The sequence below is a fragment of the Vanessa cardui genome, chromosome 9, assembly GCF_905220365.1.
Source record: "Vanessa cardui chromosome 9, ilVanCard2.1, whole genome shotgun sequence".
Classification (NCBI taxonomy): Eukaryota; Metazoa; Arthropoda; class Insecta; order Lepidoptera; family Nymphalidae; genus Vanessa; species Vanessa cardui.
In genome coordinates this window covers 11080513-11100129 of record NC_061131.1, presented here as the reverse complement: position 1 = coordinate 11100129, position 19617 = coordinate 11080513, and the positions used below count along the sequence as shown (strand labels likewise).

The 19617-nt window shown below is 30.9% G+C and overlaps 3 protein-coding genes across 4 annotated transcripts in view; 1 reads left to right on the top strand and 2 right to left on the bottom strand.

The window, feature by feature from the left end:
* The window catches only part of LOC124532620, a 199618-nt gene extending 183683 nt beyond the window's left edge, over positions 1 to 15935 (bottom strand). For both annotated transcript variants that reach the window (XM_047107607.1, XM_047107608.1), the window contains exon 1: positions 15518 to 15935. In XM_047107607.1, coding sequence (XP_046963563.1) covers positions 15518 to 15623 — 106 coding nt within the window. In that variant the 5' untranslated portion in view covers positions 15624 to 15935. The remainder of the gene's footprint in view (positions 1 to 15517) is intronic.
* On the bottom strand, positions 15926 to 18112 carry LOC124532472 (putative malate dehydrogenase 1B). The gene is made up of 6 exons (XM_047107378.1): positions 17975 to 18112; positions 17071 to 17621; positions 16519 to 16990; positions 16325 to 16451; positions 16203 to 16259; positions 15926 to 15963 (listed from the first exon to the last, which is right to left on the bottom strand). Exons 1-6 carry the CDS (start codon positions 18110 to 18112, stop codon positions 15926 to 15928), a joined length of 1383 nt encoding a protein of 460 aa, XP_046963334.1.
* A 358-nt stretch (positions 18113 to 18470) lies between these two features.
* Positions 18471 to 19509, top strand: LOC124532307 (ribonuclease P protein subunit p30). The gene has a single exon (XM_047107156.1). The coding sequence runs from the start codon at positions 18701 to 18703 to the stop codon at positions 19499 to 19501; it is 801 nt and encodes a 266-aa protein (XP_046963112.1). The 5' UTR covers positions 18471 to 18700; the 3' UTR covers positions 19502 to 19509.
* The last annotated feature ends 108 nt before the right edge of the window (positions 19510 to 19617 follow it).

Here is a 19617-nt window from a genome sequence, read left to right as displayed (position 1 = left end):
TTGGATAAAATAAAAAGAAAACGTAGATCTCAATTATTTATCGAATAAGTGACGAATTGTGACGTTTCTCAAACAGTTTTCAGCATTTTCAGCTGCGGCTCCTGCAATTAATACTGTAACGTTGTAGTTTTTTTAGATCAGTTAGAATTGTGCCTGCTCATCAAATCTTACCTTTATCATGACTAAGTCTATACAGCCAAGTAAGAAGTGGAAATGTGACGATAAGAAACTCCTTTTGATTATTACATAAAAAAAAAACCTATAAAAATCTATCTGAACTTAGTAATTATAATAAACAAGTTATTTCTTATGTTTGATTTATTGTCTGTTTTATTTATACAATAATAAAATATTTATGTACAAAAAAAATATATATTTTTACTAACACTGCTAAACTGTCTGTAACAAAGCGGTCTGCGTTATTTATAATATTAAAAATAACGGCTTTCTTCATATTAATACCTAAATAAAGAGAACGGAAACATTTCATCCGTATTTAATCTGTTGGCTCTACGTGTGAACACGTAATTCAACTCCATCGGGACTACTATTTCCACTGTCTCCGAACGTTAATTAGCATTAAATGAAATATATTCCTACGGGAATAAAGTTAAGCTAAACTATTGAGCAGGCGTTGTATTTAACACACGTTGAATCGTGATCATATAAAAAATACGTATAGTAGATTGCGAAGTTTTTTTACTATTAATATTTTAAAATTCTAATTGATGTTAGTATATATTATGGAAAAGTTTTCAACCGCTTAGGTGTCGGGAGTAAAGAAAGGTTAACCCGAAGGGGGTTAAGTAGTTAAGACTTAAGCGCCTTATAATCAAATTAACAAACTCACTTTCGCATGTATATTAAGTACTAGCTGTACCTGAAATTTAGTAAACCATTTCTGTAGTACAAAACCGTCACGCCCTGCTTTACCACCTCGAAAAGTAAATTAAAAAAATAAGTCTTTCTCTTCTCATCTTCTTCCTCGTACGAATCTTCTAACTCAAACTATATCCATATAAGATTTCATCCTAATGCTTTCAAAAGCACTTTAAGCTTAAAAATGTACCAAACAGAGTTAGTTTCCAATTCATAATATTAGTATTTTGTGCCGTTACACAAATGACCATTATAATTGTACAATAAGAAAATAATTCACAACAGCAGCTAAATATATATATCCTATTATTAAAAAGAAATTATATCGAATTGCATGGTTAACAAAAAATAGTTTCGCGTGTATTAAATCTGTAAATCCGTTAAAACCGCAATTCTCGGTGCTCTCACGCCAACAGACGATCGATCACTCGGCTCAAGATTATTATGACATTAACTTCTTATGAAAGCAGTGACGCGATCGGCACCGCGATAATGGGTGCAACATTGGGTAACAGAATCATTATTCAAAGTTAAATTCACTTTGGGAATTAAAGAAACGGAAGCGAATTCTTCTGAACGATTTTCATCTGATTGCAGACACGAGCATTATTCCTTTCTCTTAATCCGATAGGATGGAAAATCCGACACAAACGGAATGTATCCCGGCACAGGATTTGATTTCTTAGACATTTTCTGCCTCGCACAACCACTTTGTGGAACCGGAAGCTGGTTTTTCCGAACCGATACGACATGGGAATCTTCAAGAAAAGAACGTACTCCTTCCTTAAAGGCCGGCAACGCACCTGCAAGCCCCCTGGTGTTGCAGATGTCCATGGGCGGTGGTAGTCACTTTCCATCAGGTGAGCCTCCTGCTCGATTGCCACCTATCACATAAAAAAAAACAGGACTAGGCTTTAGGTGCTTTCAGAGGCACGGAATGACGAGAGTGTGAACACTGCCTGCTTCTAAACTCCGAGATATTTAGATCTCAACAAAAAACCTCTTTGTCATTGATCCGTCCCGCGGCTTTATAAACTAGATACTAGACCAAAGAAGCAGTCGAACAGGAAAACTGAATAATACGAGTACGCTTAGTGTAACACCTTCACGATTGTATTAGCTGTGGTAAGCTGTTCTTTTTTTTTTAATATTGATTCAGTTTCTTTTATAATGTAATTTTTATTTATCTGTATATAATAAGTCCTAAATATACTTGTATTGCGCTATTTATAAATCATTTACTTATGCTTTTAAGTAATTAACTTTGAACTTAATATATTTTTATAAAGAAATATCTTCAACACGTGTGAGTGCTTTTTGTCTATTGTGTGAGTATGTTGAGTGGTTTTGATTGAATCCGGTAGGTGGCGCTAAGACCGTAAATAATGTAGTTTTCCCATTTCAGAGCAGCTAGTAAATTATAAAAATGTAAACGTAGTAAACACTACAACTAATTTCAAGGTACATTTACTAACATGTACATAATATACATTTACTAATATGTACACAATACTGTACTTTACATTGATTATTTAGTGTATTGAAAGTCCAGAGAAGTACCTTTATTTACAAGTGTACGATCTTAATAAAGTTACTTTAAAATAAGGCTTCCATAATTTCATTTAAGCGACGATTTCACAGTTGTATTCGTCACAAAGAAAACGATATTGTAACTATATGTATATTCTGATGATAAGTCAGAAGATAATAAGTCCTAAATTCCTGTTTCTTTCAAATATGTTGTTTGTAAAATATCTGTTGCCAAATAAAATGTTTCTGGAGTCCAAAGGCTATCATAAGTCAGTCATCGAATTATGACACATCGATTCGTCCTAGTCATTTTATTTAACCACCCAACCAACTTGCATGGTACAGGTAAATACTTATTTACTTAAAAATCCAAACCAAATCAACGTAGTTAAAAAAAACGTTCGAAACAATTAGCAAACTATTTAGTAATCGATTTATGTTGTGGAAACCATATCAAACCTATTCAGGTCCTTAGATGTATCACTTAATCAACTAAAATCGACTCGCGTTAAACAGGGTGTGCGACTCGGTTTGAGGCGTCTTAGACCACGAGTACATAAGTCAAGATAGCAGACGTAGCAACGGTTACAACAGAGTGCATAATTGTTAAAGGTCAGTCTGCATACAACGAGTTCCAGGCATTACCCGCGATTATATATAAGTGAAGTAACATTACTTCAAAACCGGTTACATTTCTATTAATAGTGTTACACCTAACTGTAGAGATGTCTCCTTATCTTGTTATTGTAACAATAAAAAAAAATAACGATATTGTATGTGTATCATTAATTTTATTCACTACCTCTAATCTTGTGATTATTGCACTTACCATTTTTATTGATAGTTATTAAAGCCGCGAAACTTCGTGTTTATTCAAAAGATTTTGTAGGAATTACGAAACTTGTGACAGTTTTTATTATTCAATGTAAACTGCAAGTCACTCTTCTACATTTGGCGCCAAAATTATGACACCGTATTTCAATGAAATTTTTAATGTCAAGTATGTAAACGTTAAGTTATAATCGGAGTTTGTCTAAAACATTTTACTAGAGTTTGGTTGCGTTTTATTTATTTATTTATTTTTTCTTATACGTCTGTTACTGCTCTCTAACCGACCAGTAACTTTGTAAACCGTTACAATTTAGTAAATTGCAATTATAAATCCATTTTATTTATCTACACATCTACGGTTAGAGCTTTTCGAGATAAGACTATAGCCGATTTTTATGTGCATCTATCGAGCTATAATCACTGGGACAAAAATCGGCTCACGCTAGTAATGTATAAAATTAGATTTTTTTTATAAAACCTAACAGAAAAAAGTCCATTCAGCCAAGGAAAAATATAAGTAAAAACTTTTATATTTAATATTATTATATAAATAGCTGCACGTCGATGTTTCGTTACAATAGACATTTTTAATAGCAAATTAATTTTTTTTTTTTTTTTGTTATCTAACAACAAAAGACGTTCTAATAATAAATGTAACAGATAAAATATTATTTACTAAAAATTGTTTCAAAAGTATCTAACGCTATTGTAAATGTCTTGTTCATTGAATAAGTACGTTGTCTTTAGTAATTAATATAAAGAGCCTGTATTATAATCGACGAACAAGCAGGTGCCACTTCGTGCTAAGTGGTCACTTCTGTTTGTAGACATCCGCCATATCAGAAATATTAAATATACATTACGTACACGTAGGTATGTTTCTATCCATAAGATTTAAATTATTACAATGTAAGCGGGTTATATGTTTTCATATAATTATTGTCACACACAAGCACAATAATTATTCATTATAAATATCTTGTAAGTAAAATACTAAAAATCTTTGACGTCTTATAGCAAGACGAAGTGTATTTCTTTAAAACATCCATTTTTATAACGTTTTCAAAGAAGTAAGTCCATCTTAACCTTAAGTGCTGAAATTAATCTCGACTCTGAGATCGTACTCGAGAGGTAAAAAGAAAGATAAAAGATTCACTTATTTATCTTCCGATGAAACGACTAGGAAAAATCTCGAAGTCATGTTTATTTTAATAGATTTTCCTAATTTAAATATTTATATAATGCAAATACAAGAGCTTAGTAAAGATGTAGATTGGAACAAACAGCCCTTTAAAATACAATAAAAGAAACGAAGCGAAGAACAATACTGGCCGTCTGATCTCGAAACACAGAAAGAAAAGATTTTCTTTTAATGTCTAAATAGCGATTGTAAAAAAAATACTTTTGAAATATGTTATTAATCTTTATTTTTTTAAAAGGACAACCATATTTGTTATGAATATGTTATTCGTAATTACATATTATATACACGCGTAAGACTAAATATAACCATATTAATTCACTATTAGACATTTTACAAATTATTATTGTATAATCATACGTGAAAGTTTTTAAAACAGACATATTTTTGCAATAATTATAATATTTAACTTTTTAAGCTGGTAACATTGACAGATTCGCGTTATGGCGGATATTTGATAGCACTATATTCACTTTTCATTTTAACTGAGCACCCGAGTTGTAAACAAATGAAAGCATAACAATATTGATGATTAAAATTTGAATAAGTTTTAGACCAAATCATGTCATAAATAATTTATGATTAGTAATATAATAAGGTTTGAAACGGATTAATCATCGATACCTCTTTAAAAAGTGTCATTGACGGGATAATTTGAGCATAACTGTATTGTCAACAACACCATTGGACCACACAGGAGTATCAATTACATTTTTTTTTGTAACCACATCAACGTAATGAAGTTCTAAGACTTATGCATTTATCGATATCAATTATTATTCATTATTTCTATTTGCGGACGATTTAAAATTAACAAAAGTAATAAACAACTTAGCTGACTCAGAGCTCTTGCAGGTGGATATTAATGCTATATATAATTGGTGTAAAAATAATAAAATGGAATTAAACGTCAGTAAATGCAAGCATATAAAATTTACGCGAAAGCTCAATAAAATTGAAACAATATATAGCATTGATAACATCAAGTTGGAGGAAGTTTTTGAAATAAGTGATTTGGGTGTCATTTTTGATGACAAGCTTACTTTTGTCCCGCACTTCAACAAAATAATTGCGAAAAGTTCCAAAACGTTAGGATTTTTAATTAGAAACGGTAAACACTTCACGAATAACACGAAAAAAATAATCTATAACGTTTGCGTGCGTAGTGTACTGGAGTACGGTAGTGTAGTGTGGAATCCCTGTTACGATGTACATTGTCGGCGTATAGAGAGAATACAGAAGCGATTTGTATATCATCTATCCAGAAACAAAAAAATCTCATACAATAAATTTAATAAAAATTACAGCAATCTCTTGAAAGATTTTCATATGGATAGTCTCTGTACGCAGACAATTATTAGATCTCTCTTTCCTATTTAAGATAATTCGTAATGAGATCGACTGTACTTACTTACTTGAAAATATACACTATCGTATTCCAAGGCGCAATTCTCGTAGTTTTCTGGGTACTTTTGATGTCAGAATATCAAAAACGAAATTAGGATGTAATGCACCAATACCTAGATCATCTCGGTTGTACAATGGTTTTAGTCAAGATCTAGATATTTTTAATGACTCTGCCATGATTTATCGTAAACGGGCGCTAAAATTGTTGAGAGATGCAAATAATAAATAAATAAATAATGTTATCTTAATTTTATTTTGTATTAATTATTATATTTTTAGTGTTTTTTGTAACGTAAACTTTGCATGAATTTAATGAATTATTTAATTTTAGTTTGTACCTATATCAATTCAAATTATTTGTGTTTTTTTTTTAATTTTAATTTTATTAAGTGTTTGTTTATTTTTTATGCTCTTTAATTTTTATCAATTTTGACATTATTATTTTCTTAATCCTTCTACTCATGTTGTTGTAATTGTGTGTTAATTTATTTTTGAAACAGATATTGTAATTGTTGTGGCTACTTTAAAAAGCTTCACATGTTGGCTGTTTTCGCATAGTTGTTTTACATTTGTCATTAAACCATGTAGAAGCTAGTAGTGGTCCTTAAATAAATAAATAAAAAAAAATAAATAAATAAATTATATCACGGCTATGACATAGATAGGAACTAGTCAACTGCATTCCTTATTATATTACTTTTTAATATTGATTTATGTTACAAATTTCAGCTTAATTAAAAAATAATATAAAACATAATTAATTGTTTTTAACACGTCACTCATCACTAGTCAACAAGCGTGTGATTACTGAAAAAAAATGTGAGAACTAAATAATAGTGTCGTGTCGACAAAACACAATACCAAGTAGACGATGAAAAATCAACAATAGTTGAATGAATTATCGATAGTGCAAATGTATCGACATATGTATTAATTATATAAAAAAATATTCAGATTTTTGTAAAGAAACAATCATAATTTTAATTGCTGAAGTTCAAGCAGAGATGCTGTATACAAATGTCCCCTCTAAGTTCTTACGTAAACCTTAATAATAGAAGGGTCATACTGAGAAACGACGGTAAACCGCGCATTCTCGTATAATAGTGGAATATACAAATCCTACAAGCTGACAGGCCACACACCACAGTCTATTGTGAAACGGCCTAAATAATAAATCTTCACGTAACTAGAGGCCGTACAATAATTTAAACTAAGCGCCTTCCACATGGTCACACAATAGAAGCGCCAATTAAAAGATCGAAATATTTAGATGTCATACGCATGTTTGGCCACTTAAAAGAAAAACAATTTACGTCAGATTTAAAAATAGCTTACGATATTGCACCAGACTATTTACATAAAAAAATATTCACACATAAAAATCAATAATATGATACTATCTGCTGTAATATAATATTGTAGCTATTTACAAACGATAAAAAAAAACCATTCGTGTGGAAGAGGCATTATCATTTCCGAGACCAAAACAATCGCGGACTAACCTGTCGCAACATTCCCATCATTGAAATGGTGTCGTAATCTTATTATGCTCTTTACCCACACGGTTATCAAGATTTACCCGTGCATATTGTTTTTAAGCGTAAGCACAACAATGAATTAGCCTTTTTGCTACTTATACTAAGAGGTATATAAACAACCTTGATGTTTCTGCATTTTACCTTCGCTAGTTAATGTGATCGACACATTCGTTAATGATGAGGTAAGATTGTTAACATTGAAAATATAAAAATATATCATTGACATTATATATGAAAAGTTGTATATGATATTTTGACTTATATCGTATTGTATTTAAACTATTTATTTGACATTTTTTAATGGCTTACTATCTCGTCTGCATGGCGAACTATAATCAGCTATGCTGTCGACTTCTTCTTTAACCGTATGCTAAGGTAACATACCTGTGGTCAAATTGTCATTAGATACAGATTTTAATGTTCAATGAACTCTTCGAGAAATTTAAAAAACCGCAATCATATCTCCAGTGGTTATTGCGTGATGTGTTTGCGCACAAAAGCAACTTGCTTTTTGTGTTGTATAATTTAATTTATATGTATAAAATATTCTCAGCAATCGAAATATCACATAAAATTAACAATAGATTTTTTAACCATAAATAACCACATCGCTTATTTTTTACAAGTAAATTATACGTATTCTTTATATCGACACCAAAAATATAGAATATATTATTTTCTGAAAGAATCGCAGAAGCCATGTCCAATAATAAAGAGAGAGATCAAACAATCCTAAAACGACGTTTCTTTGACTTCTCGAACAAAAATGTATATTTCTGTTCAAGGTATACGTTCATAAATATTTTTTTTTAATTTAACACAAAACACAAATATATCATTCATTAAATCTATTCCGTTTATTTTAAATGTTGCCTAATGCTATTTATTCTTAAAAAATAGTGCTGTAACTTCTCTGTCGTTAAATATAATGCACAAATACACTCTCTCATAGCAAAAAATTTAAAAGTTTAAATTTGACAGTTTCAAAGAGCATTTCTGCTTGAAAATTCGATAGGATCAAGAAATTGTCTTTCTTCTACATGCTATAAAAGACTCTCTCCTATCTCATTTGTACATCAGACATTAAAGTTATAACCTTCACAACCTTAATAACTTTTTCTTTCAAAAGCAGTACTCCAAACCATAATACCAGGGATGAGACTTAGTGTTTCCCGTCATAGAATATTGTTGCATTGCATTTGTAACAAAAACTTATAACTGGACGCTTGATGTTTTTAATTCTTCTCGTTTTCAACTATTCTATTATCGGTTTGTTGTACCATTGTTATCCTTAAATTTTCGCTGAATTTTCTATATAAAAGAGCGAAATACATGTAAAAAAAAATAATTACGCATTATATTTTCTAAATCAGGTCTAAATAAATCGATAAAATATAATAAATCACACCGAAATGTAGGGAGGTATTTATGTTGTAGCCAACCAAGTGAAATCAAGGTTTATTTCAATTTCGACTACATAGTACTGCTAATTACGATTGATTTAAGATTTTTTTTGTTTTCATCTTATTTTAACAAATTTCAAATCGTTAGGGAATTGCGAGAAGAAAGAAAATTTAATTTATCTTATATCTGCAACTACCTGGCTGTCTCTTACAAGCTTATGCTCAAAATGTAACATTTAAAACTTATATGTTTTTGTATTAAGACCTAGAACATCCAATACCAGATTAAAAATAAAATACAACTTTAACGTGACAAAATGTTTTTAACACGGCTATTTTAAACTTTCAATTCATCAAACCTTTATCTACATATAACGGTCCTAAAGAGTTATTTTGGTAGTTACGCAATACCTTGGTGGTAGGATAAGACAGTCTGGATAAGTATCATCATATATTCTACCGTCATGCAGCAATAATTGGTTTTGATGTGTTCCAATTTGAAGGGTGAATGAGATAGTATACTTATAGGCACAAGGGACCTAAACTTTCATTAGTTGTTAACAACTAGTAAACCAACAACGTGAGAAACAAGTAATATTTCCTACCGTGCCATAATTATCACCACTGTGTATAGGCAATACGCAGTGGTCATAATTACCACCATTTGCCCATCCAGCTAAAATAACCAAAACATTAAAAAAAAATACACCGGACGAACACCTATCCAAAACATCAACATTTAAAAGCAACTTTGACGTTAACAATGTATTAAAATCCCTTTACATAAACAATTGACGTCAGTAGATAATAAGAAACCCAAAAAGTACAGCTGCAACAGTGCGCTTCTTTTCATCTTCAGCATTGATTTTATACCCAACGTCACGGAAACTAAACATGATTAATGTATGTGCATTGTAGGCTTCACTTTTACAATGAATGAGACACATTTTTATGGATAGCAGAGGAAATACGAACAAATGGGCCAGCTGCTCGCAGACGGTCACCTTTTTCATAGACACTGGAATACTTACACTTAAAGCTTTTTTAAATATATTTTAACTTTACTGTTTGTTTGTGGTGTAATCCTAATGTATATCCTAAATAAGAAAAATCGGAAGGATAATAGAGTGAATACAATAGTGAAATCCTAAGGGTGCAATATGCCGAATATGCTCGAAGTGCATGTTTTTGTCTAAAACAATGCAACAACTTCTTTTGACATTTCAGTTCAAGTGTTTTTGTCTTGTATTTGAATCTTTTAATGATGATCTCACAATGTGCTGTTTAAATTGAAGGTTAAATGCCAAAAGCTTTACCTTCATCCGTAAAAGTATAATATGAAAGTAGAATCTAAATCCCAAATGTACATGAAATAGGTTCAGTGGAGGCCTTTAACACTTGGTTTAGCCAGCTGTGGAGCTCGTTATAAGGAACAAAGGCAAGCGACATCAAACAAGTTGGGTACTTATTTCTTCATACTGCGATAACTTTTATGTGATTTGAGATCTTCTGAACTTTCTACTTACTTTGATTTATTTCCAATGTTGAAAGAACATTTCCAATTACCTCCGTACTCTTCCACCGAAGTCGACGTTTTAAATATTTACTATATTAATCTCAATTACATGCGTATTTTGTATATTGAAAGCACAAATCATTCCATTGTTAAACTTCTTTTAATAAATATTGTTGTTATGTATTTCAAAAAGCCATAAATTCTAAGTAAGTTTTGAGCTCAAATGTTATAATATGTATATGGATTGATCTTTAAGATACTCATGATTTTTGTTAAATTTATTACCTTTCACAAAACAAATATTACAATTTTGCATTTAAACACTGAAAGAATTTACAGGGCAATTTCATTATAGAGTCCAAAAAAGGAAACAACATTGCAGCAAATAAAATTGCTCCATATTCACCGAAACGTATATTTTTAAAATCGCTTCACAAATAAACATTATTTTTTGAACAATGCAAACCCTTTAAAGCACTATAATTGTATTATCTGTAAGATATAATGAGATGACGATGATAAGAGAAATGAGAATATTTTTAGTGCACTTCACTTTTGGAATATTAATGATAGAATCCATCTTGAGAATCGTGACCATCCACTTAAAAACTTTCAAGCTAAATCTCGGGCAAAAATCTTTCATCTTGTTGCATAAAAGCATAGAAAAACTGCAGAGAGCACGGGAGGAATAAAGATAGACGAGTGAGATAATCAGTCAGGCATACAGGATGAGGCCGAGCTATCTAGCGACCCTATCGCGGAATTGTGGATAATGGTCTGGGAGTCTGGATAATGCGCTTAACCGGGCCCTACAGAGTAAATTGAACTGGAATACGTGGAAAAAAAGACATTTTCGAATAGAAATTTAAGTCCACCGAGAAAGCTTTGAATCCAGTCAGGATTTACTTAGCTCCCTGATTTTAACTTTTTGCATTTGATAAGAACACGATGGTATTTAGAACTAAATGTTTAATTAAGTCAATGCAAATGATTTATTGACACCTTCGACTATTTACATAATTATATGTTTCAATACTTTATGTAGTCAATACTTTTGTTGTATTAAAAATTATAAACGAAAAGAACAGAGTTTTTTGCCAGTTCTCCTTTTGTCAGCGCATATTATTTTCCGATCCGGTGGTAGTTTCCACTTTGTCTATCAATAAGAATAACGTATTTTTATTGATTGTAGGAATTTCAATCGTAAGGTGTGCATGCTTGATTCGTTTCCAGTTTTAGACACTGGACAAATGAATGTAAGTACACGTTTCATTGGAAAAAAAGGACCTTCGTTTTTTCTTTGTACTATTCGTTTTTACAGCCAGTTAACTCTATTCTGAATATCGTCTATACATCATATTATTATTATTATTAAATTGAACGGATAGTAATTAATGGATCGCTGAGTACCTATAATCCTTTATAATTAATGGCTGCCCTGATTTCATTAATAATAAATTTCATAACATATTAAGATATGATAATAAAATGTTAGATATTCAACATATTATGTAGAACGTGAACATATATTTAGATACAGTTTACAGACTTAACTTACCATATGTTATCGCAGTTGGAGTATAGGAAAAGTATTTATCTAGTAGTCGGGTACAGTAATTTTAACAAATAAAGGCACACGCCATTGCCCTTACGAACCAGTTCGATGTACACACAATCAGCAAACAGGAATCGCGGTTCGCCTCTTCCCCCTTGATTATTATGATTCAATTACATGGAAGTGCGTAACGCTAGCCATCGAGGGCTAAGTGTAGTGCATTCAACGTTCAATACTGAACAACCTTCTATTAAAAAGCCTATGTCGACAGGGGCATTGTAACTATCAGCCACGGTCTCGATCACGACTGCACGAATAGTCTGAACTGGCTCCAATCTTAATAAACAATAGTATTTCGTGATGAGAAATGTCAAAACAGGAACATTCGTGAAACTTTATCGTTTACGTGTGACTTGGACGAAATTGGGCAGATGCAAATGACCGGTCAATGTAGCTGTATTGGCGAGCCTGAGTCGATACAGTCTCTCGATGGAGGCTGACGAGCTCCCAGCTCGCGCCACAGTCCCGTTACTTGGACGCAACGCGCTTGTTATGCAACTGATGTGTCCCGCGATCATCGCAATGCCGAGCACACACAATTCACTTTACAATTAGAGTGATTTATACCGAATGAACTCGCCATCTCCATGACATAACGAAATGGGTCATGCGGACTATGGACGTGATAAAATAAGGAATACAAGTTAAACCATGTTCGAACTATTTTTGGCTTTTATTTAGTAAACGTAGTTTTCACTTATTTATTTAATTAATATACCTTATTTTATTTATATACATATGACAATAAAATTCACGTTAATCAGGAGGCATTCTTGAACCGTAATTAAAGGCAGTTGTCGTTTATTATTTGGCAATACCTTCATGGTTACATTAGCCCGACTTAATCCCAACAGGGCGACGTACAAAGAGATTAATTACACCGTCTGCGCTATTTCCATCTATGTAACTCAGGATGCTACCTGTCCTTATATAACATTCATTAGCAAACACTCGCGGTGGAAACATGTCTTGTCCAAAATCGTGAAACACACCGTCTAATATGGCAATATATTATTATTATGAAAGACTATCTTATCTTCAAACAAGGGGCTCCAATTAATTGTGTCGGATAAAGGAAGTGTAATATATTGATATCAATTACCATCGTTGTGAACTCTTTATTAAACAAAGCTCCTCCTATTCACGTTCCTATTACAAACGATTTCAACGATCCCAAAACGAATTGAATTCGAAAATACTCAATGTCATCCGATTAAAAGAAAATGAGAACATTCCAGCGCGTAGCCAGAACTAATGTGCCTACTCGATGGAAGCCTTCCCCCTAGCTTGGCCCACTCGTAGCTGCCAGATTATCGTTCCTCAAAGCAATTTGTAGGGATTTGCGGTTAAGCTTGGCACTACAGACTAATAGGTAATTCATTGGTTTTTCGTGATTTAAATAATAATTAATTCTTAATAAAAACCATAAATATATTTATACATTAATTGTTTACGTTACCCCAAAATAAACACAATTATAAAAAAATACTTTTGTACACTTCTAACAATATCATTACGGAGATATCGCGAGGTGGTACAGGCATACTTGAAATTATAAAAATATTATAAAACGGCTGCACATTAAAGCAATAAAGTGCAAATTTGTTTTAATTTTATATGAAATCGAGATGAAACAAGAAAACAAAACAATACTTAAACCTTGAATATTATACGCGAGAAGGGAAAAAAAATACTCAGTAATTAAATAAATACATAATATAATAAAAATAATTACCAATCGTATTAGTTTTAAGCAGCGGACAGATTTTGGTGTCGTTTTTTCTTAAGTGAAATGATTATGTCGTAAAATATGCCGTACGGTATTATTAGTGTTTTTATATAAATCTAATAACCTAAGACTAATAATTTACGTCGAGTGGAACTGGCAGAGCAATACGGATTAGAGTGGAATAAACAAAAAAAAAAAAACTTTTTATTCAAATAAAATAACGTTTTCATTAAAAAAAAAATAAAGTTATTTCTTAAGATCAAAATGGCGATTATGGCAGGCAGAATAAATAATTTTAAGTTTTTACGAATAGCAACACAATAGACGATACATACGAAAATATAATAACAATTTAATATTGTGTGTGACATTTAACATAGGCCATATTAATAGAGTAAGACTTATTTTCTACTACTTTTTTTTCTTTTACTTCATTTCATATGATGGTCCCTTTTAATTTTAGATTACAGATGTAGCATATGTATACTCTATTCCAATTACAAGAGAAGGAAAGTCAAATAAACAACATTTAACGACAAATTGATGTGACATCTTTGATTGAGAGCTTGTTTCATCTCTGATTAGTACGTAATTTTTGGTTTTTTTCATCTTTGTTCCTACTTTAATTAAAATGTTTGAAGTATAGTAGGCAGCTATTTACCAATATATATTTAAGTAAAAGTCATTGTGTCAACAAAGTTTCATATGATAAGTCAATCTTTAAGTGAACACTGCCAGCGATATATCCATTACTTGAAATTTATTTTATGATAGATTTGTAGATCATCAAAATGTTACAACAACATAATATATTTATCTATATTTTAAATAACAATGTTTCCAATAAAAATTTCGAGGTTACTAAAATTATTTACTTATATTTAAATATATTCTATGCATAGAAATAGCCATGAGCAATTACTATTTTGGGGTAGGTTTTGGAAATATTATACAAAAGGCATTATAGAAATCAAGAACATGCGTTAAGAACTATCATTACAATACAGGTGCAAAATTTACTACAATTTATACTAATTGAATTATATCTTACATATAAAGAAAAATCATGAAGTTAACTGAGCAAAATGTGATCGTCAAAGGAACTCAATATACAAAAGCAAATCATATTTTTAATTTATAAAAAAATTGTACTTAGTATCATACATATTAAAGATCCATATTAATAGATTATTGAGCAAAGAATATTACTAACTAATAAAGAAATAATATTTTGTATGGGAACATTCTCAAAAAGATTATTTGTAGGAAAAATACGAATATTAAACAAAATATCTTTTCATGTGAAAAATATATTTGTAGATAAATTTAAATACATTTTTTTTTTAATATATTTAATATTTTCATTTTGTACTTTATTACATTTTTGTTAGACCCCAAGCAACTATATCTTTGTAAAGCTTACTTAAAAATGACTGAGTTTTGAAAGTAATTACAGTAAAAAACCATCATATTATTTTGCTTTTCGAGGCAAAAGTTTATATATTCTACCTGCAAATAATTTTATGTCCTAACACAACTGATACTGGGTCTCTATTTCTAGCCAATAAAAGTTTTATCTAAAATATCTATTTAAATTTAAGTTGAAAAAATATAATTACCATTAAGTGAAGAATTAAAAATAACATATACAAATATTTTATTTTTTTTGTATTAGTCAGTTTAATTCAAATAGACATTTTTAATACAATTTTTTATATAAAAAATAACATAAATAAATAAAAGTAAATGCTTTTAATATAAATCTTGTTCCATTATCATAAACTTAAAAAGTAGTACGGTATTGCAGTAGCGCATGCAGTGTTAGTAGCAAATAAACGAGCGCGTAGGAAGCAAGGTTCTTCTCTCACCTCGCAAAGTCAGTGGCGCGGGATCCAGAGGTGTCGCCACCACCCCTACGAGCTGTGCCAGGGCCTCGACGGTCCATAGCACGCCCCACATGTCCCACAGCCGCATCACAACACTCCACTATCTCATTATTGGCACAACATACACAGAACTTAACAAATGTGAACACCTAACTAAGCTAATTTCTTGTGGCACGATCATACTTTGGAAAAAATCATCGCAATGCAAATACTTATTATTGTATGTTACGACGTTTTTTACATTATGTTAACTAAGATCCTTTTGAAAAACTACTCGAATGTTATTGAAACAAAGACAGATGCTGCACGTCATAACATTTCACCGCTGAACTACAGAATACGTTCACTATCTACGACCCTTTACGTCTCGCTGTCGTCCTCGTCCAAACATTAGTGTTGTGCTCGTTCTATTTTACTGCACACGGTATCTGAATGATGCGTTCGGAAATATCTTCTCTCGATTAAAAATCGATTATTTTATCTATAAACCCTTTTTTATATTGTTAAATATTTGTAATGCGCTTACAGACACATGGAGTATATGTAACAACTTGTTTTAAATCAGACTTTTTTAATTTCATAGCAATTTCAGCTATTTGCTGTAAGTATTGTATTTTTACTTGTGGATCTTTTGGCGTCATATACTTACTCGCTGGTCGCCACTCACCATTTACTAAGTGTGCTGGTTGAGAAAATACTCCTTTAAATGTCAATCCAAATGATCCTGTAATATTACAATATTTGAAAAATATGTTTAATGAAAAAAAAAACAATTAAAAATCATCATACCGTTACACTGTATGCCCAAATTTACGACGTAACTAGGATTAGGATCAAATAGCCATATTTTGATCAGATTTAAAAGAGCTACAGCTTTTACAATGGAAATGGGTCTGTCTGACATTTTCTTCTTAGCCTAAAATTGTTATTACTTAATATTTATACCACAACCATATTAAATCATAATAAACACATGCGCATACTTTTCGATCAGCCACTTTATTCCATAGTGTAACATCAAAAAACATTAAATATTCCAATGTTCGCATTTCTGGAGTAACAGTGCCAATACAAAGAGTTGAATTTTTGACTTTTATGTATCTATCATATGGATTAAATGAATCATATTTGTGTATTGTTGTTCGAATATCCACCAAATGATTTATTCCGACAAAACCCCAAACTGGGGGACAAAACATATTTCTCAAAGGAACTTCAGCAATTTCTGCAGCTACTGATGCCATTTCCAATCCAAGGTCTGATGTAACAACGACAATATTATTTTTATTAATTTTAGTTATTGAATTTGCAATTATAGTAGCGTTATAGCATGCTGGTCCTAGATTTGGCAAAACAACATAAAGCTTAGGTGACGCTGTTGCGTTAATGTTACTTGCAATATTTTCCATAAGTTTTTTATTCTCATAAAGCCATTCACCTATTGAGTATGTAGACCTATGGAAAACATGAAGATTACATACGTATATGTATAAATAATATATAAAGTTCCCATAATAGTAACTTCATTCACTTACTGAAATGGAACATAATCGAGAATTATTAAAAGGTCAGAACTAGTTAAGGCTGCCCCTATTTTCTCAACATATTTTACTATCTTGCCCAAATATTCGGTGCCCACATAATTACTTTCGTGTTCAATAAATTCCATCAAACTTTGTGAACAATTTTCGTCATATATATAAATTCTAGATATATTCTTTTTTACATCTTGTTCTAAAAGACCTGATATTATAAAGAGTGATAAAGGATTCCCTGCACCCGATATGCATATTGTGCGTTTATTTTGAATGGACTTATCAATCATATCAGAGTTATCAATTCGTGCTAATCTCCTCATCTCAAGTTTTTGTTTCTTTTGAAATTGTCCAAAATTATCAATCAAATATTCAAATCTTTTTGGTGCAAAAAATACATCAAATTTATAATATGAGTAACAATACTCTAAAAATTCTGATGCACAGCCTATATAAAATGGCTTACTACCAGGCATTAATAACTCTTTCCACACAATCGGAGATCCAGTGTGGTGCCATTTGTTTTTCTGATTAATTTTTTGTAGCCAGGGCTAAAACACATTGCAAAAACATAAAATAAACTGATTTTAACTTGACTATTTCATAAAAAAAAATAGAATTTCTTGTAAAGGAGAATTCGTTTATTTTCTTGTAGGATATATAAATTTAATAATTTTTGACTTTTTTCTGGTTCGTCTCGATATCATTTTCATTTTGAATAGGTAGTTTACCTTATCTAGTAAAGTAACGAAAGTATAAGTGCTCGAAGTGATCTCGTCTCACATGTTACAATGTACGTAAATAATTTAGTTTTTGGTTTGATCTTATAAAATATGATTAATGCAATATTCAATATCGAAAATTATTAAACATTCTAAATTCCATGAAATGTTTCATCACTAACCTTCCATTCTGCTACTGGTTTTTCTATTCGTTCGTAACAAAAATCTGGTAAGCGTTGTGCTAGGTAATCGGCAACTAAACATATTTCTGCAAATAAATCGCATTGAGATTCTCCAGCTATTATATAGCGAACACCCATATTGAAATAATGTTTAACACAATGTTTCTTATATAAGAAACAATATTAAGTTAATCTATTTAATATTATCTTTGACGTAGGCGAGTATCTTCGAGTGACAAGATTTTTTTCTAATTTTCAGTTGAAAAAAGGTTATATAGTTGAGTACTTTTTAGCGTAATAAAATAAAGGTCTTGGTAAATCAAATCATATAATTTTGCTTATTTTAGTTTTTTTTTTAGCTTTTTTTTTCGTCATCATAAATTCTATGATTACTCACATCAATCGATTCTAAATTCGTGTTTCTAGACGTGACGATGTCTGTAGTCAGAAACTCATCACTATTTACCTACGTTAAAAGCAACACTAAGTAATGTCAAATGTCATTATGACAACAATTATTTTAGAGACAGTACTGTGAAGAAAGCAAGTTTACAAGCATTTTAAAAAAAAATCTCATACAAATTAATTTTGATAAAAACTACAGTGTAGTTTGATATCGTAAACAATAATTTTATTAGATTAAATTCTGCTTCTTATTTAAGAAATTAAAACGCGCTGAGAGTATAACCTTATCAAATTACACGAGTTTTGTTTAGTAGAACGAAAATGTTAAATACAAACACCTACTCGGGTTTCTGCGATCTGTTTATAGATAAAAAATACGACATTAATAAATTAAATTGTATAGAAAAACTTGGATTTAATACGATAGCTATCAATACACATGTTGAAGAAGGAAGCGTTGAACCGAAAAAGAAAAAAAAGAAAACTGACCCTAAAGAAAAGAAAGATCCAATCCCAGCACCTGTAGAAATACCAGAAGATGTGAAAAATAAAACTAAACTAAATATTTTACAAAGAGTTACTATAGAGTTCTCAGATTCTAGTATATCTCACAAGTTTACTCAGTCTGAGAATTTAAGGAAATACGATATCATAGCTGTTTTACCAAAAACCCTCCAAGCCTTTCAATACGCATGTGGTACTCTCGATGCTGATTTAATTACATTTGAACCACAAACAAGGTTACCTTTTAAAGTAAGTCGCAAATTATACCGACTAGCTGTAGAACGTGGGGTGTTCTTTGAACTCACATATTCACCAGCTATAAGAGATTCAACATCGAGAAAAAATATTATAGCTACGGCTCATAATTATCATGCTATTGGTAAATCAAAAAACATCATTGTTACCAGTGGAGCGGAAAATTTCACTCAAATAAGAAGTGTTCATGATGTTTGTAACCTTGGGTTCATCTTAGGCTTGAACAGCAATGAAAGTTTAAAAGTTATTCGAAATAATGCACACAAGCTTATTTTGAAGGCTCAAGGCAGAAAGTGTGGAAAACATTATATGGAGGTTACTTCAGCAGTCATTCAAAGTGAAAATAAAATATCTGAATTATAATGTTTATTTATTTGATACCACTTCTTATTAAAAATATTTATTTATTTGTACATTGTATCAGATCCATTTTTACAGCTTAAAAATAATTTTATTTTTTTGGTATATTATGTAAGCAA